We start from the raw sequence: 26,481 nt of genomic DNA, 5'->3' as shown, positions 1-26,481 counted from the left end.
TTCTCTTTTGCCCATTTCACTTTTGCCTTTCAGACACAAATTCTAGCAAAGGTAACTACTACTAGATGTCCGCTCTAGTACATGCTATAATTCACCCTGACCAAACCATCGTAACATTGTTGTCCCTTGATATAGCAGAGTCTACATCTCTGCTCACATCACTTCAACATTAGCCAGGAGCCATCTGTACAATTTTAAAACATGCTCAAGGCTGCTTTTGCTGTTCCTACTTTCTTTTAGTGGCTCACTACTAAAGCAATGTAAGCTCCAGCTTACAGCTGTGGCACAGTACTAAAGCAATGTGATTGTCTGCCCCTGGGCTTGTACTGTTAAAGTACATCTAAAGCCCTTTATGGAAGAAAAAAAACTTTGGATAAAGTGTGTAAAGTTTAGAACTTCTAAACGTATTTGTAGTTGTCCTCACTGGGAAGATCACTCTTCTGTCTTGGGGACCATGGTCAACTGGACTGATGGGGAAAATCAAATATTGGTTCCAAAGAGTAAAGAATTATCCTTGCTCTGGAGTAATCTCCGTTTACATTTTTAGCTTGAGATGGAAAGTAAAGGAAAATCATACCAATGGGACATGGTAAGCCACAAATACCTTCTCTTTTCTATCCAAAAGCAAAACAAAATTTGGTCTTTAGATCCATTGTAAAGGACAAGACTGCAGCAGCTACCTTTACCTGTTTGTTGCACTCTTCCATACACTAGGAAACCTATTTGCTTGTCCGTAGAACAAAATTGTAACTTCCCAGGTATTAGTTTTTTTTTTCTTCCCTATCTACCTCTGAAGTCTAAGTTTTTAAAATACCTAGGTAATCCCATTAACTGTTAGAATGCTAGTTTCACTTACTGTAACATACTCCAGATTTCTACTGCTTGTGCAAAACCATAGGCACATTTTCAAGCATTCTTCCCGTCCATTTATTGAGCAAGGATGTGAAATGATAGCAGTTTAAGAGCAGAAAAGCCCATGCAGCTGTTATAATCCAGGCAAGTAACTTTGACATTTTTCTTTCATCCCACTCCAAATCTCTTGAAAATGGTTTTTTATCTGATTTCTTATAATGATGCAGGTTGTACCATTACAGAGGCTACTATAAGGTGGGTAATGTTGCGTGCAACCACTTACATGCTTGTTAACCATTACTTTGGTTTCCAATCCTCACACTTTAATTCATTATAGCGTTTCCATCCTGTTCATTTTCATTTATGCAAAAATGTTGTTTTCATGGGTTAACAAGTGTTAGGCTTGTTTATCTTGCAAGCAGTTTTATAATTAAAAATCTGTTTTTCTATCCTGTAAAAGTAGTTGGAGATTTCAGAGATTTCTCATATACAGTAGCACTCTTCAAGAAACAAGGATTCTTTAGTTTGTATTCAAAGCGTTAGAGGCAGTGTTAAGTTTCTAAATTAAGGTTCAGTGATGAAAAGGTCAAACTGGAGCAAATAAAAAAAAATATTTACAGAAAAAAGATGTTACAAAGAAACCATAAAGCAACAGAAAAATAAAAACTTGAAAATGGAAAATACTTTCCAAGTCCTTGGTTTTAGCAGCGTTCAATCAAGGTGTGTTACTGGCTCTCATAACTTGACAGGTGTTCCTTTTTTGATGGTAAAACGAGAGCATGCCCACAGATCCTGCCTTTTTCTGTCGTATCAAAGGGTTGTTGACAGAGACCATCTGACCAATCCAGTGTAAGGTATGGGTGCTGGGAGGTCACCGTGTTTATGGCCAATTCCCAAATAGTTTTCTAGAAGTGTTCATATTTCTGAATACCTACCATTTAGTCTGCTACCATGCAACCGTTTTATTAGGGTTTTCAGACTGGAATTGTGGATTGGGTATTGGAGAGGTCTATGTGCCTGCTCAATGGAAGGACAACAAGGTCCTGGCATCCGTTAACAGTTTGTGTATTGTATCAGAGGCTTCCTGGGGGATGAAGAGAAGGAACCCACTGCTGCTGTTCACAAACTTGTGCTACAAACTGTAATTTCTGAATCTTAACATGGCGTCCTTGCTCTTCCACACAGCTTTGTGAGGGCTCAGTATGTGTTACCATTACACTTACTGTATAGGGCAAACTAATGTGTTCAAAATCAGGCATGCATTTTTCTGAATGCACAGTCATGCATTGTGCACAACGCAGGTGTGTTGCTGCTATTTTAAATTGATAGCAATGCATGCAATGCACTTTGTAGTTGAGCAGAAGTACAGTTGTGTTCAAAATAGCAGTCAGACATCACTAACCTGATCAATCACTGTTTTTGGTAGAAATTATATTTCTACATGGCAAATAATTTACTAGCAGGTGTAGTAGAGTAATAGAAATCCAATAGACCCAACAGTCATGACATGCATGCTGCTGATTCTGTGTAATTGAATCACTAATTGAAAGGGGCATGTTCAAAATAATAGCAGTGTGGAGTTCTATTAGTGAGGTCATTCATTCTTTGAAAAACAGGTGGCAATTATTGCCCTTATTTAAGGAAGGAAGGCAGCAAATGTTGTTCATGCTGGTTACAGTGCATTTCTCTCTGAAATTCTGAGGAAAATGGGTCGTTCCAGACATTGTTCAGAAGAACAGCGTACCTTGAATAAAAAGTTGATTGGAGAGGGGAAAACATATAAAGAAGTGCAGAAAATGATAAGCTGCTCAGCTAAAATGATCGCAAATGCTTTAAAATGGCAACCAAAACCTGAAAGATGTGGAAGAAAGCGAAAAACTACCATTCGAATGGATAGAAGAATAGCCAAAATGGCAAGGACTCAGCCAACAATCAGCTCCAGGAAGATCAAAGAAGGTCTAAAGTTACCTGTGAGTACTGTTACAATTAGAAGACGCCTATGTGAAGCCAAGCTATCTGCAAGAAGCCCCCGCAAAGTCCCACTGTTGAAAAAAAGACATGCTGAAGAGGTTACAACTTGCCAAAGAGCACATTGACTGGACTAAAGAGAAATGGCGCAACATTTTGTGGACTGATGAAAGTAAGATTGTTCTTTTTGGGTCTAGTGCCCGGAGACAGTTTGTCAGATGACCCCCAAACGCTGAATTCAAGCCACAGTACACTGTGAAGACAGTGAAGCATGGTTGCGCAAGCATCATGATATGGGGATGTTTCTCATACTACGGTGTTGGGCCTATTTCTCGCATACCAGGGATCATGGATCAGTTTGAATACATCAGAATACTTGAAGAGGTCATGCTGCCTTATGCCGAAGAAGAAATGCCCTTGAAATGGGTGTTCCAACAAGACAACCACCCGAAACACACCAGTAAATGGGCAACATCTTGGTTCCAGACCAACAAGATTGACGTTATGGGGTGGCCAGCCCAATCATCGGATCTTAAGCCAATAAAAAACTTGTGGGGTGACATCAAAAATACAGTTTCTGAGGCAAAACCAAGAAATGGAAAAGAACTGTAGAATGTAGTCCAATCATCCTGGGCTGGAATTACCTGTTCACAGGTGCCAGAAGTTGGTTGACTCCATGCAACAGAGATGTACAGCAGTTCTTAGAAACAGTGCTTATACAACTAAATATTAAGTGATTCAAAGGAAAGCAAAATCTTGAAACATGTTTCAGTTTATATAGTGAATGTTTGAGTTTGTAAAGAAGAATACAAACACTGCTATTTTTTTGAACAGTCTAATATTCACTTTTCTTCAATTTTTTTAGAGGAACAACACAAATTTGATATTTTTCTTCATGTTTTGAATTGGAATAGAATGTGTAGTGTTCCCAATGCATTTGTGTGTATGGAAATAAAAGCTATTAGAAGGATTTTGAGCTTTATTCACTTTTTTCAACACACTGCCTTTATTTTGAACACAACTGTATAATGTACAATTTTTAGTTAGTCCAATTTGCCAAAATAATTTCTTGTCGTTGTGAAATTAAAGCTGTTCTCCAGTCTCTCCCCAAAAATTTGTCAGCAGCTGCAAATTCTGAGATGAGCTCCTTCCCTGCCTGCACTCTTAGCGGCTGACAACAGACGTGGACCTACCAGAACCTTGAGTGGCACCCTTAGTTTTTATGAGTTCACAGTTTCATCAGGAAGTTATGAATATGAATTAAAATGGGGTCTAGCAATAAAAGTCTTGGAATATGTAGAATGTTTAGCGTTTAACCTACACTAGTTATCTGGAACTTTAAATTGTTACTAAACCCAGGACCCTGCATTCACTATATCTGGTCTCCCACAGTACACACAACATGGAAATGCAATTATTTTAGTAAATATAAACTGCTAAATACCTTTTCTCATCAGCAGTTAGAGCAGTCTTGTGACTTCAGCAGAGCACTGGTTAAAGCTTGTAGGAGGAGTTTTCTTTCCACTCTAGGAGGATGTGAAACCCTTGACCCTCTGTCTGGACAGTGCTGATTGGCCCTGTGCTGATCACATGCACCCTCCCAAGAACAAAAAAAACCCTCTCTAGCAATACACACCAAACTGAGCATGTGCATGTGATTACGGATTCAGTCTGTAGCAGGTGGACATTTCCGCAAGAGGGGCAGAGAAATCAGGATCAAACAGCCTTTTTATACAATGCAGAGGATTAACCCCTTAGGTTCCACAGTGAGTATAACCAGCATGCTTTACTGCATATACAGACTGATTTTACTGTTGTGGGTTTAGTAACACTTTAACCACCTCCCGCCCACCATATAGTACAATGAGGGGTGCAAGGCGGTTCTCTTGTTCTGGGAGGACGTCTAACCGTCCATGCGTGGCTGTGGGAGTGTGCAGCACGGCGATCAGCGGTGTGCTGTGTCCCTCAGACACAGCGGATCAACGGAAAGAGCCGAAGATGTCGGCTCGGTCATGTGATCAACTGTGACCAATCACAGCTGATCGCATGTAAATAGGGAAATGCCATTTATCAGCATTTCTCTCCTCATGAGCTGTCACGCTGACAGCTCGAGAGGAAAGGAGAGCCGGTAATCTGCATTCCTCAGAGGGGACATGTACACTGATTATCAGGGCACTGATGATCACTGTGCCCTGATGATCTGTGTAGCCCCAGCAGTGCCACCTGTCGGTGCCCATCCATGCCACCTGCCAGTGCCCATTAGTGCCTACCAGTACACATCAATACCACATATCGGTGCCCATCTGAGCTGCCTTTCAGTGTCACCCGTCAGTGCCACCTATCAATGCCAGTCAGTCCCGCCTATCAGTGCCATATGCGTGCTGCCTTTCAGTGCCCATCAGTGATGCCTGTCGATGCCCATCAGTACCACCTACCAGTGCCTCATCAGTGCCACCTATCAGTGTCCATCAGTGCAGCCTATCAGTGCCCATTACTGCAGCCTCATTAACGCACATCAGTGAAGGAGAAAAATCACGTATTTACAAAATTTTATAACAAAAACTAAGAAAAAAGTTTTTTTTTTCAAAATTTTCAGTGGTTTTTGATTTGTTTAAAAAAAAATAAAAAACCCAGAGGTGATTAAATACCACCAAAATAAAGCTCTTTCTGTCACAAAAAAAAAATTATAAAAATGTCATATGGGTACAGTGTTGCATGACCACGCAATTGTCATTCAAATTGCAACAGCACTGAAAGCTGGAAATTGGCCTGGGCAGGAAGGGGATAAAAGTGCCCTGTAGGCTAGTGGTTAAAGCAGAGTTCCACCTGAAAAAAGTCAGCTACAAAAACTGTAGCTGCTTACTTTTCAAATACAGACACTTACCTGTCCCTCGGTCCAGCGGTGTCCTCACCACTGCTGTTTTCACCGGCTGTCTTCTCTCCCTGGCGCCAGCATTTTCAGTGTGGGCACCGGCTGTGACAGCTTGCGGCTTCACAGCCGGGTGCCCACTGCGCATGAGCGAGAATCACTGCGCTTTTTTGTGAATGGCCCCGTAGTCTTCTGGGACCTGTCGCCTAGGCGATTGCAGCGGAAGTGGCAGCCGGTACCTGTCAAATTCGGGTAACTGCTCCCCCCCATTCTCCAAAGGTGCCAATCCTTAATGAGGAGCAGGGGACAAAGGCTTAAAGCGGAACTTCCCCTTTTGGGTGAAGCTCCGCTTTAAGTTGTTTTAATAACTTGCAGCTTTGGTTAATCCTTTTTTGAAGAGGGAAAAAAACTGTAGATAAAATGTATACAAATAGGACAACTTACTGAATAAGCACACTAGAATTCTGATTTTAATACAAAGAATTGCAACGTTATTTACAAATGAAATAAAGGAGATCTCTTTCTAAACCTTTGAGCGACACAGGAAGTGTTAAACTTTGGGGTTATATACTGTCCGCAACTAGTGTGCATCAGGAGTGGTTCTTCAGTTCTGCTGTTCTGTTAGACTGAAAAATTTGTTATTACTCTTCAGTCAGCCAACAAGGCCAAGTTTTCTATATTTTTTACTGGTGTTCCTCTGTAACAGTGCTGATTTTCTTGAAGCTTCTTCAGTCACCTTAGCAGCGGTAGATTCAGGACAATCTTGGACAGCTCTTAATTTGACCAAGCAGTTAGTGTATGATTTTAGTTCATTATTTATACTAGTATTCTTGCTGTGAAAGTTCTGCAGTTGGCAGTGACTACCTGTCTGTACTATAGTTCACATAAGACTCTGCCTACCTTTTGAACTTGAAGAAGCTGTTTAAGTCTCAAGGAAATCCTGCTAATATTTCGCCAAACGTGAACAGCATGTTGTAGATGTATAAATAAAATGAGGAATGTTCTGTATTTGGTGTATTTAACACAGAGGACTTCTAACAATCTAACATCATACAGGACACAGGATTAGTATTCATAAACCCTGGGTTATAGACTTGTGCATTCAGGTTCCTGGCAAAGCTTTTGAGGACTCCCTGAGTTTCCCTTATAACCCTACTCCTCTTATTAGTCCTCAGTTTACTGTTTGTGTCCTAAGGTGGTGGACCTTTTACTCCCTTATGGGTTAATCACTCTTGGCTTAACTAGTTTTTTTAATCTTCTGATAAACTGTTTTCCAATACCACAGTAGAAGCAGTGAATCCATTGGTGCAACCTCAATAATATCTTGGGAGCAGTACCATGACCCTCTGCCATGGGGGTGGCCTGTAAAGTTGCTTTGGGTATTGGATCTTGCATGGGCACTAACCTCAATACTTTGTGCAATGCTGATGGGTGTTGTACAGGCCCAGGGCCGTGATCCATCCTTGTGGAGCCCAGACTCTGAAAGCCTATTTTGGGGGTATGCTCATCATGATGGGCAAAGTCTTGATCCTATTTAGGGGTCAGCTTTGTAAACAGGCAAGATACGGTCACCCTATATCTGACACTGTAAAACTGGGGCTATGTGTGGAATGTATTTGTTTTAGTGTAAAGTATGCAGTGTACCTACTACAGTGATTCAAGCTTATAAGAGGATCCCACAGTTATGGCGCCAACGTAACTATGCATACATTTGTGTACTTAAACTTTAGCTTCCAGTTTAAGGGATTTTCTTTAAGGGTTTCTTCTTTCATCACTGGTGTGCTTTTATCCCTTTCACCACCAGGTCTTTTAGACCCTGCATGTCTCAGAGAACCTGTCACCTCAAAATCATCACATATGGGACTTTGTGCCCCCCCTCCCCCACACACATACGCAGGTAAGAACGTAAACGCACACGTCAGGACGCCTACGCGTGAAACTGTCAATACACATGTTTCATATCGCTGCGCATGCTGGAGTGAGAGCAATAATTCTAGCACAATACCTCCTCCGTAATGCTAAATGGATGACTTATAGGGGGTTTTGAAGCCTATAGAAACTATAGGGTACTGAAGTTTGTCACAATTTCATAGATACATACATTTAAGGTTTGACATCTATTTACTCAGCAAAACCTTGTCTCTTTATATTTTACCAAAAATATGGTTAATCTTTTGAGTTTGTTTGCCCTAAAATTCACTTATGGTTTTTTTTTTTTAAACTGAAATGTTAGGGTTTTTTTTTAGACCTTTTTGTTGTGATATCAAATGACATAAAACATTGGAACTACCACTATTTCATTCTATAGGGTGTTTTCTTTCAGAAAATATATTATATTTTGGGGGCTTTGTGTAATCTTCAGGCCTAAACTTATTTTTTTTTTTACATGTGTTAAAAAAAAAAGGCAAAAAAAAACGGTTCTGGCAGCTATAGCAGAATTGTTTTTATAGGATCTGAACTCTAGAAGCTGTGCCCAAAAAGGCAAGCAGAAGGCAAACACTAGACTATCGTATTGCTTTTAAACTAATATCCGCTGACCTTTTCCCCATTACTGGAATATGCTGTGCCTTGCCCTGTTCTGCATGGTTTATTGTGGGGTAGTTATCCTGGTAGAGGAATAATGCTTTGGCTTCATGTCAGAGCAGGTTGGTGGAAATAATTCAAAATGTAGGTGGTTCTCATGGCACAGATCTGCAGAATGACAGAAGCAGGGAGCAACATGTAGTGCAGGTTCTTCTATAGAAATCATCAAATTTCACCCCAAGTCTTGTGAGGCAAATACTCTATAGTGTGTATATGCCCTGCTGCATAATTACTTCAACATCTCCCGGTAACAGGTGCTCCTGCCATGACATAGCAGGTGCCACCAGGTAGAAGGAAAGGGAGCAAATCGGGGACTCGTCCACTCTACTCCTCCTCCTTCTCGCCACTGATCTGGAAGCAACAGGTAAAATGTCACTATCGGGTCCCCATGTTAGTGTCCCCGCTATGGCCAGGAAATAATCTAATGTAGTGCAAGGGAGACATTCAGGGTCTTTTATACCTTGGATGTCTCATTAAAGAGAACGTCACCAAAAAATCATCACACAGGGAACGTTGAAGAAAACAAATTGTGGTTTTCCCTCCCCCACCCCCACATATATGCACGTACAAACATAAATGCATGCATCGAGGGTGCCTTTGCACGAAATTGCATGCTTGGTGATATGTAACGTGTATCGCAATCAACAGAGAAGGAGAGCAATAATTCAAGCACTAGACCATCTCTAACTCAAAACTGATGAGCTATAGGGGGCTTTTAATGCATAGTGTATGGAAAATATAGGGTACTGAAGTCTGTCAACATTTCACAGCTGCACGCAAGTTTAAGGTTTGATATGTTTGTTATCTATTTACTCAGTAAAACATCATCTTTTATATTTTACCAGAAAATGTGGTTCATTGCAATTGTGTGGCTTAAAATTAATTTTATTGTATTTTTTACTGTGTTTGCGTTTCCTATAATTTTGCAGTAATATTGTGTGACATTAAACATGATGAATCTATGGGACAGTAAGTGAATGAAAACCTCCCCAATGGAGCACGGTTGGCTTTTTCCCTTCCCCTAGAGTCTGTTCAGAGATGTTAGGATGTGCCTAGGCAGCCTTGCCCAGTGCAATAAAAGCAAAAAGCCCTGTTTCCTATCATGGCAGTATTGTGTTGCGTTATTATGCTTTATTTTAATCCACTGCATTGCACTGTGCTAAGACCAATACAACTGGACTAAATGTCTTTAAAACTGTGCAATGTTTACAGCACATTGACATCGCTGCCCTTACCTTGCACACCAGTGCATGTGCAGTAGTGCATGCTCCTGGTGTGAACAAGCCATTACTGTTAAAAATTAAGAGTTTTGGTTTTAGTAACGTAATGTGTAATTTTAGGCTATCTTGCACATTTACAGAAAATGTTGTAGTTTTTTCTTTCTTTTGTGGCTCATATATTTTTTTTATTACAGGTTGTACAAGTGCTGAATGCAGATGCAATAGTGGTGAAGCTGAACTCTGGTGATTACAAAACCATTCATCTCTCTAGTATTAGACCTCCAAGGCTGGAAGGAGAAGGATCTCAGGTAAGAGTTGAATTAGTCAATTTAGCATACACTTGCATACCAGTAAGAGATGAGTGTATTTTTGTGGTTTTACAAAATGTGTACATGTGCCAGTAAGTATTAAGTGTTTTTTTTATATCATTTAATGGACCATCTGATAAAGCCAAAGACTCAAACATTATGCATAGTGCAGCACACCTGGATGAGGCAAACGAGTTATAATATGCATGAAGACATTGAACCAATGGTTTTAATCGTTCGTTTGCCACTAGTGTGTATAACATACACTATTTCACAGTGCTAGCCAGACATGTAATCAGTTTTCAATTGCTGAAAAAAATGGATTATAACCTACCATCATTTTATAACTACGTGGCAGAATGGTAGGTAGGTTGCCATGAGCAGTAATTCATTTTGGTAAAGTATTTGAAATGGCTAGAGAATTGGCATAAGTATGTATGAGTAAAAAAAAAGTGTGGGGTGAGGCAATTTTTCCCCCTGCTTGGGAATCTTGTAAGGCCTATTCTGCTACCAGTGTTGAAGTTTTGACCATATATTCCTCCTTTTTCAAGTCTAGAACATAATGGATACTTTATGTTTGAGTGATTCAAATAGCAAATTAAAGTTAAATAAAAACAATGAAATATCCTTATTTCTAAAGAATAGATGGTTGTGCTCTAACAAGTTTATTTTATCTACTGTGCTTCCATCATAGGCTTAGTTCTGTAATGTTTTTCTTTATGACAGGTGCAAGTTTTCAATCAATTTAATGCATACATGGAGGTTTAGTATGAATTAAATTAAAATAAATTATCACGTCACTTAGTCTATTAACACTTTCATTGCAGCTTCTGTTATTTGTTCAGCTGTGTCATTAGTTTTGTGAATTTTAGCTTTCTATATATGATCATTCATGTGTAAACTTACCCATTTATTGTGTTCTGTCATGAATTTTAGACACAGATGGTCAGTGGCAAGAGTAGGTAGATGGTACAGACCTTTCACACTCCTTGTTTATTTTCCAAGTGCATCCACTTCAGCATTCAGTAACATAGCAATGCTAATTGCTATTTAATAGCTCTGGACTGCCGTTTGGCTTCTAGATGCATACCCAGCTATAATTATAATTGGCTTTGGTTGAATACCCTTCACTTTACCTATTCCAAGCTGAACTGTTGTAAGGCTGCATTATGCTGGATTGGAAATCTGTACACTGCTATTCTTTGGCTCTTTCCCACCCATGCTGATGTACTTGCTGAAAACACTTAGAGCCATTTTATTCAATTTCTTGTGCAGTATGGTGCACAATTTCTCTGTTCTGAACCTAGTTACAAACTTAAGCTTGTGTAGGCTTAAAAATGGGCATCTAATCAAACATGATTTGCAGTCAGATCATTCTTTTAATAGTCAGTACCAAGAAAATAGAATGTTTTCGCTTTCTTTACTCGGTTATTTGCCTTTGCTAGCTAAAAAAAAAATCTTTCCTTTGTTGCAGCAGGAATAATAAAGTGATCCTTACTTGCTACTCTATAGCATTTTAATCACCAGTTGTACTTGTATTACCCTTTGCCATCAAGTTGTTACTTGTGTGGTTTTCATAAAAGTTTAACTTCCCTTTTTATAGGAATCTAAACACTCCATCTGGATATTGACATTTGACCAACCCATGTATATAGTAATTCATTGGTGCTCCCAAAGTTCATTCAGTGCTATTAATACAGACTAAAATTCCTGACATTTTCTTAATCTCCTAGTTTGCTACACTGTTTCAGTCTTTTCAAAAGAGCAAGTCTGGAATATTAGCCTGTGGCCCAGAGTATATATGGTTTAATTGCATTTAGCTTTAACGTGTGTTTGACTTGACCTTAAACGCTTTTCTTTTCTAAAATTGAATCTTTGTTCTGTACTCTCCAGGACCAAAAAGGTTCTCTTGCATTCTTTAGGTTTTAGTGATTTCATAGTCATGCAGCTAATGCTATACCAAAACACTTTGAAGAGTGTGGCATTGAAAATTACCTTAAGGATCAGTGTATCAAAAAAAGTTACCCCTGCACACACCCTTATAACAAATATAGAACAAAAATGCTTGTGTAATATAACAAAATGTGCTGCTTCTAAAATCTAAGTGTACCACACACTAAACTATAAACAGTATCTCACAGAAGTGAGTCCACCTCTCTCACATTTTTGTAAATATTTTATTATATCTTTTTATGTGACACTGGACAAATTACACTTTGCTACAATGTAAAGTAGTGAGTGTACAGCTTGCAGAACAGTGTAAATTTACTGTCCCCTCAAAATAACTCAACACATGGCCATTAATGTCTAGACTGCTGGCAACAAAAGTGAGTACACCCCGAAGTGAAAATGTCCAAATTGGGCCCAAAGTGTCAATATTTTTTGTGGCCACCATTTTTTTCTAGCACTGCCTTAACCCTCTTGGGCATGGAGTTCACCAGAGCTTCACAGGTTACCACTGGAGTCCTCTTCCATTCCTCCATGACGATATCACGGAGCTTGTGGATGTTAGAGACCTTCCGCTCCTCCACCTTCCATTTGAGGATGCCCCACAGATGCTCAATTGGGTTTAAGTCTCGAGACATGCTTGGCCAGTCCATCACCTTTACCCTCAGCTTCTTTAGCAAAGCAGTGGTCATCCTAGAGGTGTGTTTAGGGTCGTTATCATGTTGGAATACTGCGCTGCTGCCCAGTCTCCGAAGGGAAGGGATCATGCTTTGCTTCAGTATGTCACAGTACATGTTGGCATTCATGGTTCCTCAATGAACTGTAGCTCCCCAGTGCCAGCAGCACTCATGCAGCCCCAGACCATGACACTGTAACCACCATGCTTGACTGTAGGCAAGACACTTGTCTTTGTACTCCTCACCTGGTTGCCACCATACACGCTTGATACCATCTTAACCAAATAGGTTTATCTTGGTCTCATCAGACCAAAGGACATTGTTCCAGTAACCCATTTCCTTAGTCTGCTTGTCTTCAGCAAACTGCGGGCTTTTTTGTGCATCATCTTTAGAAGAGGCTTCCTTCTGGGACGACAGCTATGCAGACCCATTTGATGCAGTGTGCGGCGTGTGGTCTGATCAGGCTGACCCCTTTTCCATGAGGTGCCATGTTGAACTTCCAGTGACCAGTATGAGAGAGTGAGAGCAATAACACCAAATTTAACACACATTCTCCCCATTCACGCCTGAGACCTTGTAGCACTCAGGAGTCACATGGCATTGGGGAGGGGAATGGCTAATTGGGCCCAATTTGGACATTTTCACTCTAGGGGACAGCAAATTTACACTGTTATACAAGCCGTACACTCACTAATTTACATTGTAGCAAGGTGTAATTTCTTCAGTGTTGTCACATGAAAAAACTATTTACAAAAATGTGAGGGGTGTACTCACTTCTGTGAGATACTGTATATGTGATACAAATATACGACACAATAATCCATGTGTATGTGTTAAATTAGTCTCTAATCTTCCAGAATCCCAATCCTCCATGATGCAAACGAAACACCACTAGCAGCTCACCTCAAATTTTTTACATATGTAACATGTCATATATGCATGTTCCCAAAAGGGATAAATTGGATATGCCAAGATCGCTTTTAAACTTCTCATGATGCGATCCACAGCAAGGAGTTACAGCAATAATGCCCATCAATGCATAAAAGAAATCATTGTTCAGAGGGATCCCTCTGATGAAGCCACGCCCATCTGCTCCAAATTGCTGCCTATTTTTTGGTGTATGTTTTTATTGAAGGTATTTTTACACAATAGAAGTCCAAATAGCAACTTTTAGGCCTCTTGCGCACTGCAGCTTGAAAAAGGTAAAATGTAGCCTATTATTATTATTAGTATTATAATTATTATTATACAGTATTTATTATACAGTATTATTTAGAAGGTGCCTTTGCACACAGGCGCATGAAGTGCCGTGTATTCAGTAAAAAAAGGAAAATCTGCATTTTTGGTCAGTAATGTACGCCCCATTTGTGCGCAAAAATGTGCACATGAGCAAAACTATTACTGAATTTTCCCTAAGGAAATATTGTGCGTGCAATTGCGCATAACTATGCACAAATACGCGCAAAACAAGTCTCAAATTTTATGTTAAAAAAACCAGATGCTCAAATATAGGTACCGTGTGCAAGAGGCCTAAAAAAAAATTTAGAGATGTGTGGAGAATGAAGGAATAAAGTGTTTTTTTTTCTTTTCTTTTTTTTTTTTACTCGTATGCAGCTGCAGTAACTAGATTTTTATCAGCAGATTTGCATTTTAAAGGATAAGTTAATTTTTAAGAAATAAATGCACTTTTTTGCAGATGAAAAAAATGTGCATTTCACTATATATTTTTTCTTCAGAGCCTGTAAAACATTGCATGTGTATTCAGCAGAAAGCAGATGGAATGTCAGGCTCCTGCAGGCTGTCAGTGTAGCTGTCTGCCTGCACTTCCAATATGGGCAGGCAGTTAATTCAGTCCACCAGTTCAGTGAGAACTACAAGCTGCAAAGGCTGACGGTACTTGTAAGCATTCATTCACGGAACTCCATGAATGAAGTGACCATGTAGGTGGTGTGACAGCGAGTATGGGGAGAAAATCCTTGGCCTGCTGTCACAGGGGAGGGGGGGGAGTGGATTTCAATTTTTTATTCTCTGCACTTTTAATAAAATATACTACACCATGGGAAAAATCTTTTTTTTTTTTTTTCCCCTGAGTGTTTGTATTGTCATACTGTATCACTTGAAAAGAAGACCCTGGTGAAGTCCGCTTCCTCCTTTATCTTTTTGGGTTATAGGATATGCATGAATTAATGAAGATCTGGTAAGCTTTCAATCTTATCGCACGTGGTGAATTGGCATCAAGTGGATTTCACAGGTGTTGGACACGCAGTTGAGTGACGTTTCATGGAAAATCATTGAATTTACTTTAATTTGTTAAAGGACATGAAGAAGCAAATTATTTATGTGGATTTATTATTATAAGGCTTATACATTTTTGAGTGGTACTGAGCATGATTTCACTTTAAGTGGGTTTAGCATCTTATTAATATTCAACATTTTTCACACAGAGTGCTATTACAATCTAAAGAGCTGCTGCCCTTATTTTTTTTAAATTTTATTTTCATTTGAAGGTTTAGAATGACGCCCCTTGGTTTCACATAATCCTTTTTTTTTTTTTGGAGTGGGAACATGTTTCATTTTCCACCTTAAAAATGGGTTAACTGCCATGTTCCCAAAGGTGAACTTATCCTTTAAAGTGGGGGAAGAAGTGTAGCTGTAAATGCAATAATCCCTTTATTCTGGTTGCTGTCCTGCAGACTTGCTCATCTTACATTTTGAAAGTTGGCCAGCATTATCCAACCCACTTCCTCCTGATATAAGCGTGTCCAGCTATGATCACCACAGGAAATCACTGTGTGAACAGTCACATATAGCTGTGATTGCCCACAGTCTGTCATTGCACTGTATGGGCTTGGTGGCTGCAGCTATCAGCACACAGCTTTCAATGTCAGCTGTACAAATTAGTAATCAGTGTGGTTAAACACCCATGTGAATACAGTCTTACTGAATTGCAGTTTCCCCCCACCCCCCCCAGCTCCCACTTCCTCAGTCCTTGCCTAGACCAGGTTGATGTTGCCTAGTTTACTGTTCACTGTGCATATGTGTAGTGTGTGTGTGTATATATTTTTTATACCTTGTTTCTGGCCTACGTTTATTCATAATAAACGCCATGAGCAGCTGCTAGAGTGTTGGGGGGAAATTTTCCAAGTAACTATTTTAATTATTAGTGGCTGGAAAGTAATTACGTTTTGTAGTCTGCACAATAAAAAAGGTTAACTAGCTCTATTAAAAACTACTCTGAAACCCATTCCTGATGGTTACATGATGCACGATTTTAAATTTTGATGCCCAGTGAGAAGATGCATCTTCTGCCAGGCAATATGCATGTGACAGATTGCAAAATGACATCCAAAATAAAGGCAAGCATCTTAGAAGCTCAAAGTGCAGTCTGTTGAAGGGACTGTGGATAATAAAGAATTTTGGTTTTAAAGTCTCCTTGACATTTCCAGTCTTTAAGTTGTCTAGACCATTCCTAGTCCTGTTCTATTGCCATTACCTGGGAAACATATCTTGGCTAGACATAGGACTGCAATTATTGCAATGGTGAATCTGGAGTGTACTCTGAACAGAGCCAGCTATATATTTAAGCTGTATTTGCCTTTGAAGACTGCAAAAACTAAGCAGTTATCTTTGACACAGAACCAATCACGTCTTTTGATTTTGTTTTTCCAGAACTTTGTAGGAAACTGTCAACACCTGCACTGCTATAACAATCTTTTTTTGCTGAATGGCAAGGCTGGATTCACTTAAAACGTATTTAACCTATAAAGGCAAAACCCTTTTTTTTTTTTTTTTTTTTTTTTTTTTAGCTTTTGATAGAGTGGAGAGGGATTAGAACACCTGTCATACTTATTGTTTGAGGGAGATTCACCCTCTATTGTTCCTGTTTACTGTTATAGTGAAAGAAAATCCCAAATTTTGTGTCCCCAGAACTCCAGTGAAAACTTTTAAAGCCGTTACAGGAAGTTTTTTTTTTTTTTTTTTTTTTTTTTTTTTTAGAGCGATTTTAACTAAATGATAGTGAACCATTGTAAGCCCCTCTTTCAGTCTAAAATGGTTTGTCTCAACCCTTTAACTGCCAATGTTGATGGACACTTTCTTCTGTTAGTGCAATTACCCAGTTTACCCTTTAAATCTGACCTAACATATTCTCCCCCCCAAGAGATGCATACTTGCCTCGATTTTGATGACCGTGGCCTATGGAGGTTGTTTACATCTTGTCCCTCAAGCACTCTCCTGACTCCTGGCGGTGCCTGCACAATAGAACCTCCCAGATGTCTATGGTGCTAGCCATCTAAGTCTTACTGAAAAGTAAGACTTAATGGCTGGGCCACCAGGTGATAATACAGCTACAATGGAGACATGGAGTAAAATAAACTGCCATGCTGTAGACACTGCATCACATGCTATATGGAGACTTGCCTGCAGCGGGCCCGACCTGGAGTTGAACAGAGGCTGACACCAGTTTGACAAGCGCTCATTTGACTACTACTATTGTGAGTTGCCTATTTTGTGGAAATAAATGATTTGCCTATAAAGCTGCACTTAGATGGCTCTGCCTCGCTTTTTTTTTTTATAAGGCACGGATAGGCGGCAGTGATGGGCATGGAGGATAGTTGGCACTGATGATCAGTACCCTGATGATCAGCGTAGATGTCCCCCCACTTACCAGCTCTCCTCTCCCGTGCTGTCGGCACCAATCACCAGCATTTCCTATTTACGCTGTGATTAGACACAGCTGGTCACATAGTAAAAAGGCCACTCTGGCCCTTTAGCTGGACACGTGATCAACTGTGTCTGAAGGCAACAGATCACAGATCGCGCCCGGTGTATGCCCAGGGGGCACGTTGAAGGAGTGGTTCTGAGGACATCCACGGATACCTTCCCAGAACTAGCCGGCCGCGCTGTAGCCGTCTTTTGGCTATAGTGCAGTTGAGAACTGGTTAATATCGTAATATAGAAATATTACAGTATAAAACTTGTGTTCTTAACTTATAAGAAATAGATTCTTACACTTATTACCCGCTCCACAGAGAAACTTTGGCCTCCTACCAACAGGATGGGGGATTCATGAATAATTACCAATTGCCAATTCATGACTAATTACCACCACATGTTGCTAGTGTGTACAGAAAAAGCAAGCCTATATATTTAAATATATATATTCACATAGACTAAAAAGTATGTTTATTTCCTAATCTAAAACAGAAATATAACAACTCAATTATTCTATTAAGATCCAACACATTCATACATATGTTAGTAATGTTAATAAGCAGATATTAGATTAAGGAAGGTTTCTAACAGCATGCACCCTTAAAGCAGCAGTACACCCAAAGTGTACATTTCCCTAGTAAATTATTTCTTAAAATGTTTACTCCAGTATTTTACGGTTACAACTACCGATGCTTCTGGCTCCTGCTCAGTGCTGCTTCCTTGACCTTTGGTCTCTACAGGAAAGAGTTAACAGTGGTTACAGCAGTCTAAAACCAGACTGTTAGCTTGGAGGAGGCAGTAGGAGCATGGGGGGTTCCTTGCCATTGAGGGCTATGGGGCTGTGTGTTTCTATTGATGCACACAGCTTATGGAGACACAACTCTAGTCCCAGCATGCAAGAGTGTGTCCATAGCATGCTGCAGGAGAAAACCAATCCAGTCCACACCATATAGTACTAATTACATTCTCTGAAATTGCCACTCTGAGGATAGTCTGCCTGTTGACATCAAAGAAAGCTGTTACACTTTCTGGAAGTGGTTTTTATTATACATTAAGCTTTCACTACTGTAGTATGACAAAAGTAATCCATCAGTTTCCCCTTGGGCTCCTGTTGCCATATTGATGTAGGTGTCGTGGTGGTCTTATTTTTGTGCACTCTTGCTCCAGCTATGGTCCAACTTCAGATCTTGGCTCTTGTCCCATCTGCAAAGTTGTGTGTGCAGTCATCATCCTGAAAGTATTTTATCAGAACTTTTTGGTGGCGTGGCTGGAACAGAATTCTGCATCGTTGAGAGCTCACATGTGGGGCTGAGATCTAAAGTCAAAGCCTGAATTGGGATTTGGCTGATACATTTTGCTTAGATGCAGCAATGCAGCTCTGTAGAGCGAGTGGGTTGTATGGTTTGGTTTGTGTCTGGATATAGGTAAACATTCTTAAGTATGCTCAATTAAAATTGGATACATATGGAGTGTTTTAATAATATAGATAGACTGAAAAGATGTACTTCATGTTCAAAATGCTCCAGAAATTTACAAATGTGAAAGACACATTAGAGCTAAACAGTTCAAAAAAGTGATTACATTTTTTTTTTTTTTCGCTTTACATAAAGTTTATTCAAAGGTTAAGTTTACCGTAGATGGCAGTTGCTATATGAAGGTTCTCCAGCTTTCATCAGTCCTTCCATGTAAAATACACTGCACGAATAAACCTGATGCATTGCACGGTACATATCTGATCAGTGTTTTTCTGCTGTCTGTGCACAATGTCATTTCCTCACATGAGCTTTGAGTAAAATGGAAATGTAAGTGTACACCGCCTGCCTGATTCACTCTTGTGCTTGATGTTTCTCAGAGCTCAGTTATAGCAGCTGTGTTGGTTCTGAAGACATACATGGATTCCCCTGTTACAGGCTATGTAACTGGTTGAGCTGCCATTTATCTGAAGGTTGTAAGGCCCTGAGCTTGCTGTCAGATATTGTATGCGGTTTGTTTCAGTTTCTGTCACTGTGGTAAATGACAAGAGATGTCCTTTAGCCATTGGTTTGTGTGGGTATTAATACTGTTTGGCTGTGAATGGGTGCACTATCAAAGGATGTAATAAAGGATAAGTTCACCTTTCATAACATGATAAACCCATATTCAGGGTGTAACATGTTACGAATAGATAGGCCCCCACTATCTACCCCACCCCCCTCCTTTCTCCTCCTGCTAGCTGTCAAAATGTTTTAAAAAGTTACCTTAAATGGGCAAACTTAAAGCATAACTAAGTGCAAAATTACAAAACTTGCAGGCAGGCTGTTTCACAGGAGACACACAGGATGATTTACTAAAACTGGAGAGTGCAAAATTTGGCGCACCTCTGCATAGAAACCAATTCGCTTCCAGTTTTTTTTTTGTCAAAGCTTAACCACTAGCCTGCAGGGCACTTATACCCCTTCCTGCCCGAGCCAATTTCCAATTTTCAGCGCTGTCACACTTTGACAATTGCACAGTCATGCAACACTGTACCCATATGAAATTTTTATCATTTTTTTGTGACAGAGCTTTATTTTGGTGGTATTTAATCACTTCTGGGTTTTTTTATTAAACAAACCAAAAACCACTGAAAATTTTGAAAAAAAGTTTTTTCTTCGTTTTTGTTATAAAATTTTGAAAATAAGTGATTTTTCTCCTTCACTGATGTGCGCTAATGAGGCTGCAGTGATGGGCACTGGTAGGTGGCACTGAAAGGCCGCACTCATATATGGCACTGATAGGCGGCACTGACTGGCACTGTTAGGTGGCACTGATAGGCAGCGCTGACAGGCACTGATAGGCCGGCACTGATGCACACTGATAGGTGGCACTGATGCACACTGATAGGCGGCACTGATAGGCAGCGCTGACTGGCACAGATGGGTGACACTGAAAGGCAGCTCAGATGGGTACTGATGGGCACTTGCAGGTGGCATGGATGAGCACTGAGAGCTGGCACTGATGGACACTGACAGGTGGCGCTGCTGGGGCTACACAGATCATCAGGGCAAACTGATCATCAGTGCTCTGATGATCAGTGTACATGTCCCCTCCGAGGAATGACTATTACCATCTCTCCTCTCCTCACGAGCTGTCAGCGTGACAGAACGTGGGGAGAGAAATGCCGATAACCGGCATTACCCTGTTTACATGTGATCAGCTGTGATTGGACACAGCTGATCACATGACCGAGCCGACATCTTCGGCTCTTTCCGTGGATCGGTAATCTGCTGTGTCCGAGGGACACAGCGCACCGCCGATCGCCACGCTGTGGGAGCTGTGCATGTGTGGTTAGAATGGGAGGACGTCCTATTACATCCTCCCAGAATGAGAGAACCATCTTTCGTCCATCATATTACTATATGGCGGACGGGAGGCTGTTAATTGAACAAGCTGAAGTTAGAAGCTGATTGGTTACTGTGCACAGGTGCACCAGATTTTGCACTTTCCAGTTTTAAAGTAAATCAACCCCATTGTGTGTCTTCTGCAGTGGCATAAACCTGCCTGCTCATTCTATTGTGGCATGTACACTGCGCTGTGCATGTGCAGTTCAGTTTACGTTGCCGGCTTGGTCCCTGTGTGGCAAGATGCCTGATTTCTGTGCATGAGCAGGAGTTTGCTCATACTGTGAAAAGAACAAGTATACTTTTTTTTTGTACATACTCTCACCAGTTGGTGTCCCGGATCACCACAACGATCATATTGTCCCTAATCCCTGCCATCCTAGTTAGTATTCTTGTATGCTTAATTTGTGCTCCTCAGTTTGGGGCCCCGCTATGCATCTAAGCTGTGGAAAAAATCTCACACGTGGTATCCCCATACAGAATGTTTCTGTGGTCTAAATTTAAGTATGCCTTTGCTGTGTGTGAGAGAACTTGTTAATGACAGCTTTGTGACCAAAAACTCACCGTGTCTCTTACTAAATACATTGGTGTCTTTTTGTGGGTATCTGTCCTGTCCTGGCATTTTAGGACCTCAAGAAATAATAGGTCATCAGGATTAATCACTTTTTAAATATACTGTATACCATAGCTCTATAACTTCCACACAGACCAAATATACACTTATTTGGGTTATTTTTACTAGAAAAAAAATTGGAATACTTTTTGGACCAAGTTTTTAAAGACTTGCTAAATTGTATAGCAAGCCAAGAAAAATGTTTTCTTCTCAAAATTTTTGGTATTTTTTCATTCATATAGTAAAAAAATAAAAACCCAGTGGTGATCAAATACCACCAAAAGAAAGCTCCATGTCTCAAAGTTTTGCATGACTTGAATAATTGTCATTCAAAGTGTGAGGATCAGGGCATGGTATAGCAGCTTATCAGAAGATCAGAATTTGAGTCTAAGAAGGGAAAAATCCGAGAAGATAGGGCCGATAGCATGTCTCAATTTCTTTACTACAGAGGAGACAGATGAGCTTCTCAAGGCTATCCATGATACCCTGGGTTTTGAAGAGGAAGAAATGGAATTATTGGTCCATGATAGGCTGTGTACGGTTCTACTATGTACAGTCAGGTCCATAAATATTGGGACATTGACACAATTCTAACATTTTTGGCTCTATACACCACCACAATGGATTTGAAATGAAGGTTCCATGGCCGGGTGTGCATTATTCCCTCATTATCCCAATTACAATGAGCAGATAAAAGGTCCAGAGTTCATTTCAAGTGTGCTATTTGCATTTGGAATCTGTTGCTGTCAACTCTCAAGATGAGATCCAAAGAGCTGTCACTATCAGTGAAGCAAGCCATCATTAGGCTGAAAAAACAAAACAAACCCATCAGAGAGATAGCAAAAACATTAGGCGTGGCCAAAACAACTGTTTGGAACATTCTTAAAAAGAAGGAACGCACCGGTGAGCTCAGCAACACCAAAAGACATGGAAGACCACGGAAAACAACTGTGGTGGATGACCGAAGAATTCTTTCCCTGGTGAAGAAAACACCCTTCACAACAGTTGGCCAGATCAAGAACACTCTCCAGGAGGTAGGTGTATGTGTGTCAGTCAACAATCAAGAGAAGACTTCACCAGAGTGAATAGAGAGGGTTCACCACAAGATGTAAACCATTGGTGAGCCTCAAAAACAGGAAGGCCAGATTAGAGTTTACCAAACGACATCTAAAAAAGCCTTCACAGTTCTGGAACAACATCCTATGGACAGATGAGACCAAGATCAACTTGTACCAGAGTGATGGGAAGAGAAGAGTATGGAGAAGGAAAGGAACTGCTCATGATCCTAAGCATACCACCTCATCAGTGAAGCATGGTGGTGGTAGTGTCATGGCGTGGGCATGTATGGCTGCCAATGGAACTGGTTCTCTTGTATTTATTGGTGATGTGACTGCTGACAAAAGCAGCAGGATGAATTCTGAAGTGTTTCGGGCAATATTATCTGCTCATATTCAGCCAAATGCTTCAGAACTCATTGGATGCCGCTTCACAGGGCAGATGGACAATGACCCAAAGCATACTGCAAAAGCAACCAAAGAGTTTTTTAAGGGAAAGAAGTGGAATGTTATGCAATGGCCAAGTCAATCACCTGACCTGAATCCGATTGAGCATGCATTTCACTTGCTGAAGACAAAACTGAAGGGAAAATGCCCCAAGAGCAAGCAGGAACTGAAGAGAGTTGCAGTAGAGGCCTGGCAGAGCATCACCAGGGATGAAACCCAGCGTCTGGTGATGTCTATGCATTCCAGACTTCAGGCTGTAATTGACTGCAAAAGATTTGCAACCAAGTATTAAAAAGTGAAAGTTTGATTTATGATTATTATTCTGTCCTATTGCTTTTGGTCCCTTAACAAGTGGGAGGCACATATGCAAACTGTTGTAATTCCTACACCGTTCACCTGATTTGGATGTAAATACCCTCAAATTAAAGCTGACAGTCTGCAGTTAAAGCACATCTTGTTTGTTTCATTTCAAATCCATTGTGGTGGTGTATAGAGCCAAAAATGTTAGCATTGTGTCGATGTCCCAATATTTATGGACCTGACTGTAAACGTGCATACAGTATGTTTCAGTACAACAAATATTAAAAGCCCCCCAAAAACTATGGTAGTGGTAGATGCACTTGCAAAACTAAATGCAGAATATATATAGTTCCTCCCCTTCGGGGCTCCCCCACTGGTGCTCCTGGCTCCTCCCCTTGCTCAGTGACCTCATAGCAAGCTATTTGCTATGGGGACGCTCATGCAGGCTCGATCCTGAGTCACGCTCTGTCCATATAAACACAGAGCTTGGCTCGGCTCCCCCTCTTCTTTCTCCTCACAGGCCTAGATTGACAGCTGCAGGAGACAATGCTGCCTCCTTGTCTAGTAAGGAGAGAGAATGGAGAAATCTGCTGCTCTCGAGCACAGCACTGGATCAAGACTGGGCTCAGGTAAGTATTTGGGGAGGGGAGAGGGAATCCTGTTCAGAGAAGGGTTTTTTTTTTTTTAAACCTTTAAAGATGTACTTTGCTCATAACTTGTTTAAGAAAAATGTTCTTTAGCAGGGAACATGAATTCCACATTAATAGTTTTGCTACCAAAATTAGTCTGTTCTGTAAATTACCTCCAACATTATTCCTGTTTCTTCTTGCTGGAGGCTGCCATTTTGCTGAAACTCTGAGCCCCTCAGCAGTAAATCTTTAGGCTGTCAGCAGATCAACCTCTACTATAGTATTATGCCAAAAATAGAGAGCAACTGAGCATGTGCAGAACAGGGTCAGACAGTGTATTACTGAATTTTAAACAGTATTGGCACTTTATTTTTAATGTTTTATATAGCTATACCTGCAAAAGGGGTCAGCATGATGTGATGCAGCAGGACGACGTATTACTAAACCTGTGCCCTTGCATTCACTATATCTGGTCTGCCACAGTACACGCAACATGGAAATGCAATGATTTTATAAATTATAAACTGCCAAATACCAACAGTAGTATATAGCAGTTTTGTGACTTCTATCAGTGCCCAGCTGAGCACTGGTTAAAGCTTGTAGACGGCGGTTTCATTCTGCTCTGACTGTCCTATGATGCATAACCCCTGACCCTCTGTCTGGGGTGTGCTGATTTGTCCTGTGCTGATCACATGCTCTATTCTAAAGAAGAAAAATAAAAACCCTCTAGCAATACACACCAAACTGAGCATGTGCAGAGTGACTCCAAGAGCTCTGTACTATCAGCAGATGGATGATGCATTGGGGACAATAGAAGGGAAGGATCAGAGAAGACCGGATCAAATAGCCTTTTTACACAATGCGGAGGATTAACACCTTAGGTTCCACAGTGAGTATACATATACAGACTAATTTTACTGTTGTGGGTTTTGTAACACTTTAATTTTGTGACTAAAGTTCCACGTTACACAGAGACTGCATGAAGGTAAAAAAAAACTACCTTTACAACCACTTAAATGCCAATGACATGTTTCCTTTTCTAGGTGGATAGAGCCTTTCTAATAAGCTGCCCTGGAAATTGAGTTACTAGGTTAAGGGCATCTTGTACATGCCTTATTCTCTGCTAATTCTCTTTTTGACTGAGATTTTTGAACCAACAGGCAGTGTTTGTATTTATTTTCTTGTACTTATTGCTTGCTCGGGTTACCAAAGGTTAGTAAGTAGATCTGCTAGGTTTAAAGCTCATGCAAAGCTTGTCACAATGCATGTATCATTTTTAAGCTATATTCTCATTGTATTTCTGTGTAGAAATCATCAAAGGGAATGTGTCAATAGAAGCATAATGGGAATAACATTTCTCCTGGATATAAAGCAGAACAAGGTTGTTTTTCTCAACCAGTCTACAAGACCCTAATTGCCTAGTGAGCAGTAATTCCTGCTCTTGTCCATCGATTATGTGATGGTGCAGATTTGATAATTTGTGAAAATGTTTGATCTGTACAGAATGCATTCTATTGACCTAGCTATAAACAGCTGCATTAATGTTAAACCTCTTATGCCAGCTTCTCCATGTTTAGAAATGACATGCTGTAGTAGTAGGTTCTTTGTTTTTTAGTGCAGTTAGGAGTGTACTGAATGGTTAAGTAGCTTTCACACCTCAGCCTGAATGTGATATGGGATCACTCTGCCCTAGGGTTTTTCTAAACTAATCTTTTAATGCCTATTTAATACAATAAGCTGTTCATAAGCACTATAGTAGATCTGCAAATCCATACAATATTGTGAGAAATATTGCTCAGCATTTTGAAATCAATTTGGCGATTGCAGCAAAACTGGTTTCTAGCAAAAGAAAGCAGCATGCAGATTTCCTAAGACTTGCCACATCCGTTTCTTTGTCTCATAGATTCATAGGTTAATAGTTTAGGGTATGCTTAGGTTTTTTTCTGTATATAGTGTTTGATTCACAATATAGATGAGCAGTTCTCATGAATCTAACCATTTTTTTTTCAATAGAAAGCCCTGGGAAATGCTAGATTGGGGAGGGGTCTGCAATCCTGGTCCCCACAGGAGTTAACGTTTTGGGGACACAGGAGTTGCATCAACATTCTGGAACTGAGCCATCTGTTTGGATTCTGTCAGACAACACTATGGTTGTGGCCTACAAAAATCATCAAGGGGTACCAGAATTCGGACAGTCTGGAAAGAAGCAAGCCTGATTCTCTCCAAAATGAACTATTACCCAACTCTTTCTGCTATCCACATACTTAGTGTGGAAAATTGACAAGTGGACTTCTGAGTTGATAATGCCTTATCTTAGTGTGCTCCCCATCTCGAGATCTTCTTGATGCTCTGTCTGAAATGGGCATCACCAAATGCAGACATCGTGATCCCCAGATTGAACAAAAAGCTGGATAGGTTTGTGGCCAGGTCCAGGGATCTCCTGACTTTCATGGTGGATGCCCTGTTAATTCCTTGGTCGCCATTCAGACTGGTGTATGTAAGATAGAGAAAGAATGGATTCCAGTGATCCTTGTTGTTATTAATCGGCCCAGGAGAATATGATATAGCTTCTGAAGGACAAGCCTTGGTCTCTTTCAAACAGGCTATACTTCCTGCCACAGGACCTGGTCTTCCACCCTGCTTTTCAGTCGCTGGATTTAACGGAATGATTGTTGAAACCAGGTCCTAAATAAGGGACATTGATGACTCCCATTCCCACATTGCTTAAGACGAGGAAATCCTCCTTGTGTAAAATCTACCATAACTGGACATTAAACTTTCAACTTTTACTCAATGAAAAACTTGCTGCAATTCTTTGACAACTCCCACAAATATGAAAAAATGTCCCCTTGATAAACCCACATATATATATATATATATATATATATATATATATATATATATACATACATATACACACTCTCTGTAATGGTCCTCATGT

General features: G+C 40.3%; 1 protein-coding gene across 1 annotated transcript in view; it reads left to right on the top strand.

Moving 5' to 3' along the window:
• The window catches only part of SND1 (staphylococcal nuclease and tudor domain containing 1), a 987,097-nt gene that overhangs the window by 121,886 nt on the left and 838,730 nt on the right, over positions 1 to 26,481 (top strand). The window contains exon 10 of the mRNA XM_089676965.1: positions 9,687 to 9,800. Coding sequence (XP_089533091.1) covers positions 9,687 to 9,800 — 114 coding nt within the window. The remainder of the gene's footprint in view (positions 1 to 9,686; positions 9,801 to 26,481) is intronic.

This window comes from Staurois parvus, unplaced genomic scaffold (assembly GCF_062004578.1).
Source record: "Staurois parvus isolate SC_StPar_1 unplaced genomic scaffold, SC_StPar_1.0 ptg000175l, whole genome shotgun sequence".
NCBI lineage: Eukaryota > Metazoa > Chordata > Amphibia > Anura > Ranidae > Staurois > Staurois parvus.
The sequence above is the reverse complement of the archived record's forward strand: the minus strand, read 5'-3'. Positions and strand labels throughout refer to the sequence as shown.